This window comes from Pundamilia nyererei, unplaced genomic scaffold (genome assembly GCF_000239375.1).
Source record: "Pundamilia nyererei isolate P.nyererei 1_Seehausen unplaced genomic scaffold, PunNye1.0 scaffold00391, whole genome shotgun sequence".
In the NCBI taxonomy this organism is placed as follows: Eukaryota; Metazoa; Chordata; class Actinopteri; order Cichliformes; family Cichlidae; genus Pundamilia; species Pundamilia nyererei.
This window is the reverse complement of record NW_005187792.1, coordinates 353,783-369,002: the sequence shown is the minus strand read 5'-3', so window position 1 is coordinate 369,002 and position 15,220 is coordinate 353,783. Positions and strand designations below refer to the sequence as shown.

General features: G+C 40.7%; 2 protein-coding genes across 4 annotated transcripts in view; both read left to right on the top strand.

Annotated features, from left to right (window-relative positions):
• LOC102210116 (uncharacterized) overlaps positions 1-7,493 on the top strand; it is a 14,416-nt gene extending 6,923 nt beyond the window's left edge. For both annotated transcript variants that reach the window (XM_013915873.1, XM_013915874.1), the window contains exons 12-17: positions 2,193-2,354; positions 2,453-2,632; positions 2,769-2,849; positions 2,940-3,023; positions 4,759-4,851; positions 4,931-7,493. In XM_013915873.1, coding sequence (XP_013771327.1) covers positions 2,193-2,354; positions 2,453-2,632; positions 2,769-2,849; positions 2,940-3,023; positions 4,759-4,851; positions 4,931-5,398 — 1,068 coding nt within the window. In that variant the 3' untranslated portion in view covers positions 5,399-7,493. The remainder of the gene's footprint in view (positions 1-2,192; positions 2,355-2,452; positions 2,633-2,768; positions 2,850-2,939; positions 3,024-4,758; positions 4,852-4,930) is intronic.
• A 1,242-nt stretch (positions 7,494-8,735) lies between these two features.
• ccdc120b (coiled-coil domain containing 120b) overlaps positions 8,736-15,220 on the top strand; it is a 13,878-nt gene continuing 7,393 nt past the window's right edge. The window contains exon 1 of one of the 2 annotated variants that reach the window (XM_005752937.2): positions 8,736-9,107. The gene's annotated coding sequence lies outside the window, so the exon portion shown is untranslated. The remainder of the gene's footprint in view (positions 9,108-15,220) is intronic. The other variant, XM_005752936.2, reaches the window with a different exon arrangement.

Below are 15,220 nucleotides of genomic sequence, written 5' to 3'. Positions count from 1 at the left end.
TGTTGCTGGGAGTTGGAACCCTATTAGTTAGGTTGCTTAATATTTATGCTAAGTACTCTTTAAAATACCAGAATAGGGAGGATGGTGCAGGTTTATGTTTATTAGATTGATCAGTATTGCTGAACTATAAAAATTTTTTTTTGCATACAGGTATAACAGAATAGCTTTAGTGTAGTTGTTGCTTTAAACTTGAGTATGAACTTATACAAAATGCAGCAAGATATTTAAAAAACAGTTTTGTTGATTAAAAAACACTATATCGGATTCATATCGGTATCGGCAGATATCCAAATTTATGATATCGGTATCGGTATCGGACATAAAAAAGTGGTATCGTGCCATCTCTAGTTTTTACACAGCTGAATAAACGTCAAACAGAAAACTGATTAAACACAAGTGTGAGATGGTTGAGAATTTACTCCAGTGTCCTGTTACATTTTAGATAGCAAGGAGTAGACGGCAGAGTTTATTAAACTCCACCAAGAAAATCTGCAAATTTCATTAAAAGTTTAATAAACTATCATGTTATCTTTATTTTTGGTTAGCACATACCTTAAACACTTCAAGCTTTAAGCTAATGATAGTTATATAAGAGCAGATGCATGCTGGTGCAATAAGCTGTACGTTTTACGTCCAATGGATGCATGATTTGATTAGTTGACTAATCGCAAAAATAATCTGTGACTAGTCAACTATCAAAATAATCATTTATGGCAGCCCTAGTCTGCACAGTGGGAACAGTAACTCAGATGACCACTTGTGACAACCAAGGTATTCAGAAAAGGATCCCACAGCACATCAATCCTTGAAGCCGATGGCCTACAGCAACATAAGACCGCACTGCATGCCTCTCCTCTCAGAACATGAACATGGAACTGAGGCTCCCCAGTGAGTCATGATTTCTGCTACAACATTCAGACAGTAGGGTCAGAATTTGCCTTAAACAACATGAAAGCATGGATCCATCCTGCCTTGTATCAACGGTTCAGGTTGGTGGTGGTGTTACAGTGTTATGGGGAATATTTTCGGAGCACACTATAGGCCTCTTAGTACCAACTGAACACCATTTAAAAATCATTGTAAGTGTTGTTGCTGACTGGATAATGTCACAAAGCTCATCTGAAACTGGTTTCTTGAGTTCACTTTACCCAAATGACATCCAGATAGGGCTCCTGTGAGATGTGGTGAGACATCTACATCAGGAAGGTGCAGTCAATAAATCTGCAGCAACTGTGTGACTAGATGATGTCAATGTGGACCAAAATCTCTGAGGAATGTTTCCAGCACCTTGAATTTTTGCAGCATTTCACAACAGCAACTTCAACTTCAAGTTGAGTTGAGTGAAAGTTCGTTAGTGTTACAGTTCTGTTCATGCTGGTTTTATATGAACTGCAACGTAACAACGTTTCATGTTAAAAAAGGGACACATCTTAACAATAGATGCAACAACTCCCAGCTGATGTGAGGACTCCTCAGGCTGTGATGGGTGGGAGAGAGGTGAATACATTTTAGGAATATATACTCATTAGCCAAGTTTCCATCCACGTTTAGTACAACTTTTAGCAATGTTTCCAGAATGTGTAAATAAGTGAAAACATTCACAACTGCTATAAAAATATTAGGCTTTAGGTGGATTGTGATCAACAGTTGGGGGCACCAATTCTGCAGCCTGGTGTCATTAAACTACTGCAGAAGAAGAAGCACCAGCCGAACCTCAAAGAATGGAAAGCCAATATGGGAAAACACAATGACATTTTTGTGCTGTTTATTAATTATAGGAAAGTTACAGCCTCCACTTTGTTCCACATCAGTGGGATTGCTGTTTCATTCAGGCTGATTGCAAACAATAACTTTCCTCCCATATAGGCAATCTCCCCCTGTACCCTTTAGACACCTCAGCACTAGTTGGTTAAAGACTGTTGGAGTCGACTGCACATTTTTTTTTGTCTTTAACTTTCTCTTTATTCAACCAGTTAATTAACCAGAATGATTCAGTAAACATTGAATTTTACACATTTTTACATTTTTGGAGATTTATCGTGGAAATAGAAGTTGTGTAATTCCTAAGACACCTTTTGCCCATAGTAGCCCGTACTTGTCGCGTATCTTTGATAAAAGTGTGTCTCTATTAGTGATTTCTTCACTGTTGTCTTGTTATTTTGACCCAATTGTGTGAATTTTCTTGTTTTCAGTGGCACAAAAAGCGGAAGCGACGTTCCTGTGGAGAATGCAAGGCCTGTCTCTGCAGGAAAGACTGTGGCACGTGTGATTTCTGTATAGACAAGCCCAAGTTTGGGGGCAGTAACAAGAAAAGGCAGAAGTGTCGCTTACGACAGTGTCAGAGGCAGGCAATGGTAAGACTCTGACAGATGCAATTTTGTAAAATAGTTTTTCAATGACACTGCTTCTTCCAGTATTTATTTAAGTAAATTCCTCTGCTTCTACCTGGCAGAGGCATTTGCTGCCCTTCCAGATGGGACAAGGTGACTACGGACCAGATGGCCCACTTCCGCCAGGCCGGCCTAGACCTCACTACACATACAGTCGCAAGTTAGGTTTAAAGAAAACCAAAGGGTCTCAAATGGGCTATGATTTAAGCGACAATGAAGATGATGACAGTAATTTACAACCAGTGAGTGCCCAACGCCTCTGGTCATTTATTTTGTTTCCTCTTTGCTCATAAAGATTATTTTTGAGGTCATTTGGCAGCTACGACTCGATCACCCCATTAATTGTGAACCTGACCTGGCTTTGCTCTGCCGTTGTAGATTAGTTGGAGCTCGTCACCTGTGAGGTCTAGCAAAAGCTTTTTTGACACGAATGTGAGAAACCACCAATCATCTATGCAGGTTTGAAATCAGATCTCAGTCCACACATATTTTGACAAATGCCCCTCATCTCAAACAGAAACACGATTTCAACGTAACGCTGTCTTTCAGCAGTTGAATAATTCCGAGTTTGGAGTGCAGAACGGACTGTCAGACAGCGTCCCTCAGATCAGCAACCACAGCAACCCCCACCAGGTAAGTTTAACTTAAACAAAAGCGTTGCTCTTTCTGATCCTCACCAAGAGGTTTGCTTCAAAGGTCTCACAGCTCTGTTGTAAACTGTTGCGCTTTTCTGGCTGATTGTGTAAAAAGCTATTGCTGACCAGTGCCGAACGACGGCACGATCCTCACTCATCACGAGCCATCAGCCTCCTACTTACACTTTCGTGTCATGAACACTTACTGGAACCCCGTTTTCTTAAATCTGTGGTCTTTTTCTTTTTAACCTTTGTTTGGTAATGAAGTCTGAACAAGTAAAGTGTATAATGTCAGGGTTGTTTCTTCTTGTTACAGTTCTCGTGGTCCTTTGCTGTCGTTTCAATATTTGACAGCATCATTTAAATGAAGCTTTTGAGCAGTTTGCCTTTATTGCAGTTTTACAGAATAGAAGCATGAAAGACAGAAGGGTTACAAAATGTAACAATGCCTTCAACCTGGATGGATAAACCAGAGATGTTGCAGTGATTCGGTTTGTGTCTAAAACATTTGGCATGAGGCCACCCACAAAAGTTAATGTGATCTGTTGTAATGTAATGGCTGCGTTTTGCTGCCAAGCTGTTTGTGCTCTCTACTTGTCACCACCCTCTCCTTGGCTGTCCTTCAGTTTGTCCTTGTGGTCACTTGTTTTGCCAGTCAGTTTATGGATGAACATATCTAATTTTCCACGATCTATTTCAAATATGATAACAGTCAAAGTTTGCTTGGCCCTCCTTATCTAAACTATGTGTAGGGAAGAGTGTAGATTTCCTTTTTTGACACTTCACCAATTGTTAAAAATGTGGCCCTTTTCATACATGTATCATTTTGTTCATGGTTTTCATTGAAGCTATTTGATGTTTTCCAGAGGTGGTGTTGGTGTATACACAGAGATAAAAGAATTTCTGCATTTGTCACAGCTGGTCTGATCTTCTTCTACGTCATAATTATAGACAAACACAATTTTGCTAAAGTAACGGCATAGTTGCGCACATCTTTATATACCACAGTGTTTAATAATTCAATACACAAGCTAACACCCCCCCCCCTTTTAAACAATAGACTGTAAATAAAAGATGCCACCAAATAGTTTTTAGCAAATTGAATTCTTAAATTTAGCTTCACAAATTTGTTCTTTTTTTTCCCTTTTTTATTTTTATTTCTTCGAGCCACAAGTGAGCATATTTGGATAAAAAGTTAGGGTGCTGAATTGTAGTTAGCCCTCGCAAGATATGTTGGCATGGTGTATGAACTGTATGGATGTATGCAACAGACACAGCTAGCTGCTAAGTAGTACAAAGTAACAGTTTAATAATGTCAAATTATGTAAAATTCACCCACATACAGTGGTGTGGTGTTGTTTTACTTATTTAATTATTTAACCAGACTTTAAGATTCTGTGGGATCTGACTTGTTTTATGAGCCAGCCTCAAATAGCAACTTGAGGAACTACAATGTGTTTGTACAAGTTTATTTGTGGGATTCCCAGAGGCTGCTACCCGATACTTCACATAATCTCCATTAGTAGCACCAGAGGTTTCATGTAGCTGCAGACTTCCACAAAGGATCCATTTCTGTCTTCAAACGGTTTCAGTGTATTAATAATAAACTGCGTTGTTGGATTCTGACACAATTTGATGTGCAGGTGTGGGCTGGGTGTAGTTTAATATTTATAATTTTGCATTAAGTTAAAGACTAAGGCGTCACTCTCATGAGACCAACTTTGTCAATACAGGAGCAGCAAAACAGATGGGATGCAGAGAGAGCACAAAGTGCCAGAGAAGCTACAAAGCAAGTTGTTGAAGAAGACGAAGAGGAGTTGCCCATGGTAAGTGTCCTGCTGAGGCTGCCCGTACCCCCCAAAACAATCATATGTGTATGTATTGTTATTCGTTTATTGTCTGCAGATTACACAGATCTTCAGCTTGGCTGATAACTCGGTTGGGACTGGTACAGATGCAGAAAACCACCTCATGAAACTACTAGACTCTTTACGCTCCTCTGTACTGCCCATATTGTGGTATGCTATAATGGTGGAGGGCCCGCAGCTGCAGCTCATCCAGTGTTCTAAGCAGTCCAGCATGACTGACACCATGGTGCTGATCGACCCGGGCTTCTTCTATCAGGTCACGGTCCAAAAGCAACCGCTGCTCCCCACCCACCCGCTGTACGACTGCTACCCAGCACGTCTAACCTCGGTGACTGAGGTGGTCAACCTGCTTTTGGGTCTGGAGAAGTACTCTGTGTGCCAGGGGATGCCTCCTAAAGAACCATTACATTATAAAGACCCCATCATACTGGAACGGTCATCAACATGTGATTTCTTGGTGAAGAAGAATGTGGGCATTTGTAATAACTGCAGAGCACTTCACTGACTTCAACATCATCACAGACAGAAATGGGGAAAAATGTGAGCAGAGTGGAGACCACTGGTTTTCTGGTGACACTTTGTCCCATTTTATTGTAATTTTTGGTGATGATGTATATCAAAACTTTACAGACTTACCTCTGGACTGTTAATGGTTTATTTTAAGAATCACCAAAGGCATTTCAGGAGTTGTGACGTTATAATCCAGGCGTGTTTCTTCTCAGATGTTTTATTATGTAGGTGTAGGGCTTTTCTACTTGACTGTTATGTGTCTTGGCTTTGGCAGTGTGTTGGACAAGGCTGAAGTCAGCCCTCTGTGTGGTTAGTGTGCTGTTGGTTGATTCACACTCTTACTTGAGGAATATCCCTCGCCCTCCTTACCATTATTCCACATTTTAGTAGCCCTTTCAGACAACTGTACTCCTAGGAATTAGCCCACAGGTTTGATTCCCAGCATTAACACTGTTGTCATGCTACCGGGTTCATTCATACTACATACGACAAAGTTAATAGAAGATTTGTTTTGGTAAAAACAAGTGTGCACCAGTGCCATCACTGTTGTCACTAGCACTCCATTAGCTCTTGCTTGATGTGCTCCATTTTTGCATTTGCTCCCAGTGACAATACTAAGGCCAGATAAATGTGAGTTAGAAAGGGTATCCGGTGGCAAATCAGATGTGTGGATCCATCTGATGTGGCGACCACTTGGGAAATAAGGGAGCTGCCAAAGGTACCCTTCTATTAGAAATAGTTATTTAAATTGAATTATGTGATTATTTCAAATTCATGACCATTCATACTGGATTATAATAATGACATGTTGATTCTGGGCTGAAATTACAAGCATTTTTTAAATGTCTTAATCTGATTGCAAAGTAGTCGATTATTTGATTGGCTCTTCCGCTGAAGGCAGAATGTGCTCCTAGCAGCAGCGGGTGTGGTGTGATGAGTTTCATACGACCTTTAAAAATGCATTGACGTTGTCCCATGACAGGAAAAAAAAGTACAATTCCCTCCTGAGGTTTGTTCTCATAAATAAATAACTTTAATCTCATAACTTGTTGGGTAGGTCGGCTTTTTTCTGGTAAATCTAACCTACCCTCCTTTTTTGCTTTCACAGGGTGAGTTTGTGTGTTTATATTGCAACAGAAATATCTGAAAAGTGGGAAATATATCATCACAAACTGACCTAGTATGGACATATTACGCTAAATTTGTATTCACCCTATTACTATGACAGTCTAAAGTCATTAGAGCAGAAGCAAAAGTTCAGACACGACCCACAAGCTATAAGTAGGAGCAAGCCGCTGTTTTAAAAAGACCCAAGACATCTGAGATAGTGATTATCCAGAGCATACAGTGACATTACTGGTCAAGTATTTAATTGAGTGTTCCCCAAATAAAGAGACAGTGTGGATGGTTATGCAAATATGCATAAGTAACACTTAAAAAAAAAAAAAGGACTTTTGTGTACTTGTAATTTCTCTCGATTTCGCCCAATGTCATGTCGAGTGAGAATATTTCACAATATATTTACTGAAAACTTTATTCACTGACCCCGTACTTAGACTTGACACTAAAAACACCTTTAAGATCTCAAAACACAAAAAACAGATTAAGATGAATGTAGTTAAACATTCCTCACAAATCTTAAACTAAAACAGTTGTTGTGACTGGCAGCATGTTAGCTGAGAGCAGAGAACACTTTCCTTAAAGGTTTAGTTTTCGGTTTTGCGAGGTTTTTGTTGTTTTTGGAACAACATGCTCTTGTTAAACTGATGATGTAGCAACAATTGTCATACAGACGATGACTCTTTATAAATCTGAAATAATAATACGCACTTAACGAGTGTCCTTCCGTCTCTGTTCTCGAGTAGTATAACACTTGGCCTTTAATTGTATTTTCAGCTGTATAATGTGTTTTGTTTTTGTTTTATAAGTGTATAATAATTCATCCCCCCCCTCCCCAAATTACAAACCTCTTGTAAGTTTTAACAATGTGAAATTTTATACATTCTTGATGTGATTTTTTTTTTTTTAAATTATGTTTTCCTCAAGTAATTGTGCATATGTTGAAATATTTGGGAACAGTGGGTTATTCTTTAAAAAAAATATTATTTAGTCTTTGAATTAAAACATATTTGAAGAACTGACACAGGTTTTCCTCATTTCTGGTCATTTTTGTCTTTGTGGATGTAATGTTTGGCGATAATGTTATAATATTTTGTATTATTTTACAATTTGCCAAATGTGTCTAAATCATCAACTGAGTAGAATTAATTGACTTAAACTTTATATGCAGTAAAATCAATTTATGTGGTTGCTGTCTGTTAATTATTGATTTTATGGTTGAGTCAGTGGAACACATAACCTAAAGAGAACATATAGCCTATAAAGCTAAGCAAGCCTTAAACATACTTTGATCAGTTAATATAAATCAGATTCTAGAGAGAGTTCGTGTAAATTTGACTGCAACAGTGTAATGTTCAGAGTTCAGCTGTGCCTTTAACAAGCACTTTGTCGGTTTTGTTGATCGTTCTTCATGAGCGGTCAAAAGCTTTGCTATGAATTCTGGGAACTGACTCTTTCAAAAAAGATGCTCCAGGTTGTCCTGTACTGATGAAGATAATCAAGGAAGAACCAAGTGCTGTACTTACGAACTTTCTCAGGCAAAACTGACCATTTAACCACAAATTTCAGTTTCCCCTTTATGATTTGTTGCCAGGACTTTAGCGCAGCTGTTGTTTGTGGATCTCTCGCCTTTAACTTTGTCTTCAGAGAGTGAAATGTGTGCTTCACTTGGCTGGTAACAGGTGTTTAACAGGTCCTTTTTTGTTTTGAGACACTTTTTTCGCCCGTTATTTGGTGATGTGCTGAAAAAAATATTTTAATTAGTATAAAGCTGTTTCTGGATCGGATATACTTCTTAATACTTACAGTGAATTTTCTTACAACATTTGAAGCCCTGAAATTAGTCCAATATTAATCCAATCCGAAACATTAAAAAGTTAGCACTTCAAAGGATATTGAATGCATTTTTTAAATACTAATAACTGTCAGAGTTCCAGAAAATCTGGATCTCTTTGTATAAAAGAAATCAAATCATTGACGTTTATTACAACTGAAGTTATGGAATTAAGGATGGAAGAACGCAATAAACTTCCCATTAAAAAGCCATGTTGGGCTGCTATAATTTGGTATGGTGCGGTCCAAATTATCTCTGACATAGAAAGCAGTAAAACTAAAACGACTATTTGAATTTTTCGAGTTGAACGTATCAATTTTTAAATCTGGAAAAAAGTCTCTTGGGGGTTTGGAGAGGGTTACCTTGAATGCTGCACATGAATCCACGCTACTGTGCAACACCTGGGTTACATTCTTATTAGCGGATCGAGTGGCGCACATTGAAGGCATGTACCATCTGGGGAGGGGCATCGTCGCTGTGGTCGTGTTGGAGTCAGCTGGCTGTGTGAAAGAGAGCGTTTTCATGCCGCGCAGAAAGCAGGTCTGTTGAGATGCGCAGAGCTCCGACGCAGCGGAGGTCGCGAGGCTGCTGGTGAATTACAATTGGGATAGTGAACCATCATGAACGGGCAGCTCTTTTCCGTGGATCTCCGCACATTTTGCCAATAAAAACAAGCAGGAATGATTTTCCTCCCCCTGCTTTCGCTCCAGAGAACCATGGAGACCTCGCAAGGCATCAGTCATGCTCTCTGGTAAGAGGGGATTCTGCTCCAATATGTCCTCTTCCATCCTAAATGGGCGTATTAATTAATAGTTACCAGTACGGCTTTTAAAAAAAAAAAAGAGATATTCTCTATAAAATGAAATGCATCGGCCTAAACGCGAGTCCGCAAGACGTCCTCGCATCTGTTCACGCATTTAGCTCGTGTGAAAAGACGTTTGTCATCGTGGCGGGCTGTGACACACCTGCGATGTGTTATCGCTTCCATAATGAGTCCGGTGCGTTTCATTATCAGCCGGTGCGCCGCCGTCTGCAACGGCTATGCAGATGCGGGGATCAGCGCAGACTGGATGTGCGAACGCGTGCTTTATACTGAGCCAAATCACATGTCCGTACGATGAATGCAAGGACCGCATCAAGTGAGAGCCTTGCGTTTGTGTACGCGTTGTGCCAGAAAACAGTGCAACGGGTCGTTTGTGTGGCACGCTCGTCAGGAGGCAGGGGGTGGCAGAACTGCAAGAACGTCTCAAATTCAATTTTTAAAGGAGTGAAAATGTGTGCCAAGCTTCCCGGGAATGCATAACTTCTCCCCTGTTGCTGTATTGTTATGGAGCAAAAAAACAGACCCGAACATCTTGTTACTGCCGTCTCCTGGGCCTTATTGCTTCACTCCTCTCATTTATTAATACTGCTCGGTCACATGCAGCAGCGTTAAGCTCCTATTATTAACAGATCCCTGAGCGAGCCTGTCCGTCAGGATCCCTTTTGGTGGGGTGGGCTCGTAAAAATGTGTTGGTGCCTTTTACAGCGAGTCACTGTAGTCCATCTTTTGGCGTTTCTGGGAAACACCTCTGTTTTTTACAAGAGGGTTTTCCTTTGAAGCCTTATGCTCATTGCTCCTTTTTTATTTACAGTTGTTAGTGCAGGGACATGACATTTACAAGCAAAGGGGTTGGTGTGCTGGGAGACCATTCTCATGCTCAGTTTCCTCTTGATCACAGGGATTAGGATGAAACCAGTCATGTTAGTGTTTCTGTTCGCCTGTACAGTACAAAGCACTCCATTTGGCTGTTGTGTTTCAGTACAGTTCAGTCACATTCCATGGACGTGGACTTTGACCCAGATAGCTTTGTCACAGTTGCATTTTTTTTAATAACATTTAATACCATTGCATCAAGGTTACAATATTTTTTCTTTTTTTCTTTTTTTTTTTTTAAACAATCCCCTTAAGACATGGGCTGACACAAATTTGAATGTGTAGTTCTGTAGTAGGTAACTGACAAAACATGCACGTTAAGTACAGAGTGTGAAAAGAAACACTGGCTGCTTGATCTGGTTCTAGTCGTTTCACTACTTCTTACTAGCACATAGACATAGAGTCAAAATGAGAAACATTTAGCTTCATCTAAAGTATCTTGTTGCTAGAACCAAGGAATAAAGTCTGATCAAGCGACTGTAGTACTACAGATGGGGGAGCGTATTCACCTACTTTTCTTCAAAACACAAAAAAATCAGATCAAGGTCCTTTAGTGTGTAAATATTGAATGTAATGGCGTGGCTGCTGTGGCTGCATTTCATAAGTCTGAGCGAAACAAAAGCACTGAACTCTTTCCAGAATCAGCAAAGTGGATTACAGCAAGCCACAGAGCATTAAAAACAGCGTTGGACATACAGAAATCCCTCCAGGTGTTACAGAGCAAAGGAAAAATGTATAGCAATAATCCCCTCGGACATTAGAGTCACATTCCTTTCTTTATTACTACACCCTCCTCTCCTCCAACCTCAGCTTAGCGGAATCCAGGTGGATAGCAATCACTGGGCTTTGCTTTGTTTTGCCTGTGGTAGTTGTGTCAAACATACAAAGGTGAGCATCAAGGCCCGGGGAGGGAGAGAGGACAAGCAATACAATTGGTCAGCCTTGGCTAAGCTGCCCTGCCTTGTGCTGATAAGTGCATTATAAATCAGTATTTCATGGATATAGAGAGCAAAACGAAGAGATCACATTGGTGCGTGGGGTTGGTTGGAGGGTCACCTGACCCCTGCATAAGCCCTCCATCCACAGTTCTAGGGGTTGCTCAGGTGGAGGCAGCTCTGAATCAGCCGTATGTCTGACCTTGTCCAATCTCTTCTTTGTTGAATCATAAATTACATCTTCCTCCTTCTTACATTTCTACTCCCATCCTTACAGGGTCCTTGGGGTCTGATAGTCAATGTTTGGGAGTTGCATTACTGTTCTCCTATAGATTAGATCAGTATGGCTTTAGACACGGAGAAATGCTGTCCTGGTGCACCAGTGAAAGCAGTGAGGCACTGCTTTGTAACAACTGACACAGACAGTGGTGCAAACTGTAGTTTTTAACTGTCTGCTGCCTATTAACTTCTCAGGAACCAGCGGGGGATCCTCATGCTAGCCTAACAGGAGCTGTGTAGTTGTAACCCTCCTCTGGTTCACATGTGTAAGTTGACAACAGCAGCAGCTGTGTCAACACCAGCGGTCAACATGAGGGCTGCTGGCCTCACCTGCCCATAGTTAGCTGGAGGTGGGGTTTCAGCTGCTCCTTTATACCACAGCCGCCTGTTGAAAGAGACCAATAAACCTGCTGTGCAGCATATGGTGGTGCTGCAAAAGCTCCTGCCGCACTGTATTAAGACTTGTAGTTTTAAGTCTTGAATATGTGTATTATAAATTCTCAACAATAGCTTTTCCTGTTCCCAGGACTCTTGGGCCACATGAAAGCTGACAGTAGAGAGAGAGTGAATCTGTTTAAGAGCCGAGAGCCATCGTGTTTATCAAGGGAGACGACGCATAAAACTGTTGTCTGTAGGAATGTAGCTTTGCTGTGAATATTTCAAGCTAATTTGCATCACTTCTAAGCTGACGAGAGAGCATTATGGCTCCTTGTGTGGACACAGGAGGATCAGAGCTACGGTACGGGCTTCAGTGTTTAGCCCGTCTAGAATATTAAACTCTTCCTCGATTTGCATTTGAGTGATACGAGCTGCACGGGGCAGCTCGCTCTCATCGCACGGCTCATGTTTTCATCGACACGGTTCCTTCGGTGCTATCTGTACCACCATCCACAGCCCATACGCATGCTCGGCCAACACGTGTTTGAAGCTGTGGTGTTTAAAATCTATATCTCCTCAGATTCTGTGAGGGCGGCTGTGGTTCAGGAGGTCGTTGTCATCCGTTAATCAGAAGGTCTGTGGTTCAATTCTGAGCTACTCCAGTCTGCATGTTAAAGTGTCTTTGGGCAAGATGCTGTACTCCTTTGTGGGTGATAGAAAGTGCTGGAAAAAAGCATCAGACGTATGTCATGTCGGGAAAAGGGTTCATGTAGTAGTGCATTTACCATCTCACTCATGCTTCCCCCCCCTGAAGTGTGTTGCAGTCCTGTATTGTCACACCTGTGCCTCTGCACAGCAGGTGCTTACAAAGCTGGCACTTAACTTAAGGTAGTGATGCAGCTGATCCCCTCAGGTGTGTTATCTGTTAAGTGTGGCCATGGTGTATCTGTTGCAACTGGTCTTCACCTTTCCTCTAGCTGCTATTACACAGTGATTACTGCTATGGTGTTTTAACCATAGCCCCATTGTGGTGTCTTTGCATTCTTTCTGTAGTTATAAACACCTTTATAATAAGATGCACTGCAGGAAAAATTAGGAGTAGCCTACAACCAGCCAACAAACATTTCATAGATGTCATTTAGGTGGGTAAGGGATGGTGAATAAAGGTCTTTAAGGTATTTGTTAGCCATGTCTGCTAACCCTCCCATAATAGGCTGCTTTTACCCACAAGTCTAAATAACTGGAGGTTATCAGGTGGGTTTCACCCTAATGTAATAAGCTGGAATGTACAGTTATTCCTATTATTTCAAAGTAAAGCAAATGTACTAGTTGGTTTGTGGTTTGTTGTGGACAAAACTAATGGTACAGTTAAAAATTTCAGGCACAAAACACAGAAAGGGGCCATTGCAGAATGATTTTAATTTTTGCTCAAAGACATTACTCTGAAGAAACAACCTGACATTAACAATTACAAATAACTGAGAAAATTATCCATTTGTGAAGTAATTACACAAAAAAAATGATATTGAAAGTTTCAAGCCCATTTTCATTACGGTCACATTGATTGAGGTCTTCAATTTGTCATCATAATGCGCTGCCAAAACATGTCTGCCATATTTCAGCTGCTATTCAACTGCATAACAGAAACAGAACAGATTATTTCACACACTATTTCATGATTTGGTGTCCCCAATTTATGTGGCACTGAATTCCTTCTTCAGGACATAAATTAAATGCAGCTTGCTAAGGAATTAAACTTTATCTAAGTAAGAGGAAGAATGTGTTGTTTCTTGCTAGGACGCTCATTGTAAGACTATAAAAAGGAAGTGTGAGACGTATTGTTATAGTAGCAAAGATGAACCAGTGATATCTGCACTGAGGACTGAGGTTTTAGTGTTTTTATGATGACAGAGTGGGCACATTTAGTTTTGTTTAACAAAAACAAAAGGGGGGGATTGCACTGAATTTCCTTGGAAATGTTTTGGTTGCTGGACAAAGCCATTCTTAGGGGCATGGCAGCCTTTTGGCTCCAGCTGCCCAGCGACAGTCCAGATGAATACCAAATGTCTCAGTCTCCTCTCGACTGCTTCTCTCTGTGGGTTTACTGTTCGGCTGTTCAACAAAGAACAGACATGACACTGCCTTGTACACTCCCAGGTGAAAATCCCACTTGGTGTATTAGATTAACTGAAAATTTAATCATCATGAACTCGTTTTTGTGTAACAGGATTCATGTGATGAGCTTTTGTCTGCCACTTGCTTGTGTGAAAGGCTCCTGTTTGTCTGTCAATAGGAGGTCAAGCATGCGGGGGTTTTCGCATGTACAGGAGCAAACAGCACTTACTGGTTCACTTCCAGAACAGGAGCCAACGCAAACTCTGGAAGTATTTCAAGTATGTCTTCACAGAAAGTGAGCGTCGTGTTGTTTGAGGCAGGAAAACAGAACTCTAATGTTTCTGGCCTAAAAAAAGCCAAAAATCTGAGCAGAGCTCTGAGACAGCTGCTCAGACTAACTGATAGATAAATGTTTCCTTTTGAAAGATGGGACACTGGCAGAAGCAATCTTTGGAAATGGTAATTCTGATCCAGCCCTTGAGGCCTTCCATCTAGATTTGTGGGCTGAATGGAGCCGTTTTATGATTTACTCGACTGGCAAGAAGACAGCAGGATGCTTATTTACGGCAGCGATTTGTGAGCAACGCCGAGCGAGAGGTTTTGGCAGAAAACGCGATCGCTATTTTTGGATGTCAAGTCTCTACTGGGCATTAGGGAAGAGGCTTTGTTTGTAATGAATCTCCATTATGTAGAAGAGAGTATATGAACCGAGCCTCACCTGCAACAGTTTAGTAAAAACAGTACATGTCTTAGTTCCCCCCCGATTATCTGTTGTTCCTTCTCAACAGATAAATAGATGATTATATGTAGAAGTTTTAAAATGATGTGAATTTTGTGTGAACCTTGACATTTATGACAGTCGCTTGGAGGAAATGCCACTGATTGCATTCTTCGCCGCCTTTGTTACTTATTCCAACACTTTGCTTCTGGCTCTGTTTCTCTTGCTTTTTTTTGTGATGGTAGCTTTGAGCTTGTGAGGCATGAAACACACAGGGATTAGATTTCTCCCTCTGTATCTGTCCATACATTATTAATGCTACTTATCTCGTCTCATTTTCCTTCTCTTTGCAAATTAATTGGCTACTAATTGCATCCAAGGGCTAATTTTGGAGTATTTAGAGTATTACTCACTTTCAGAAGGCCTAGTCTGCAAGTTATGTTTGGACTCTAGATGAACTTACTCTCAAAATGTTCTCTAGAACTCATTGAATCCTAAATTTATAATCTTGCATACCGTCATAACTGGGTTTATTGTGGTTTCATTTAAATTGTTGCTATCACCTGGTGCCTTTTTTTTTCTGATCTAAGACATTTTTTTGTCTTTTCGCTTTCTGAGTCAAATATTCTCCCACAAGTCTGTTGTTACAGAAACTAACTCGTAATTAGTGATACAGTTTTTAAATACCTGAGCAGAGGGACAGCAGCGCCCCCTGATGGACCCTTGTGCCATCTGATCGAATG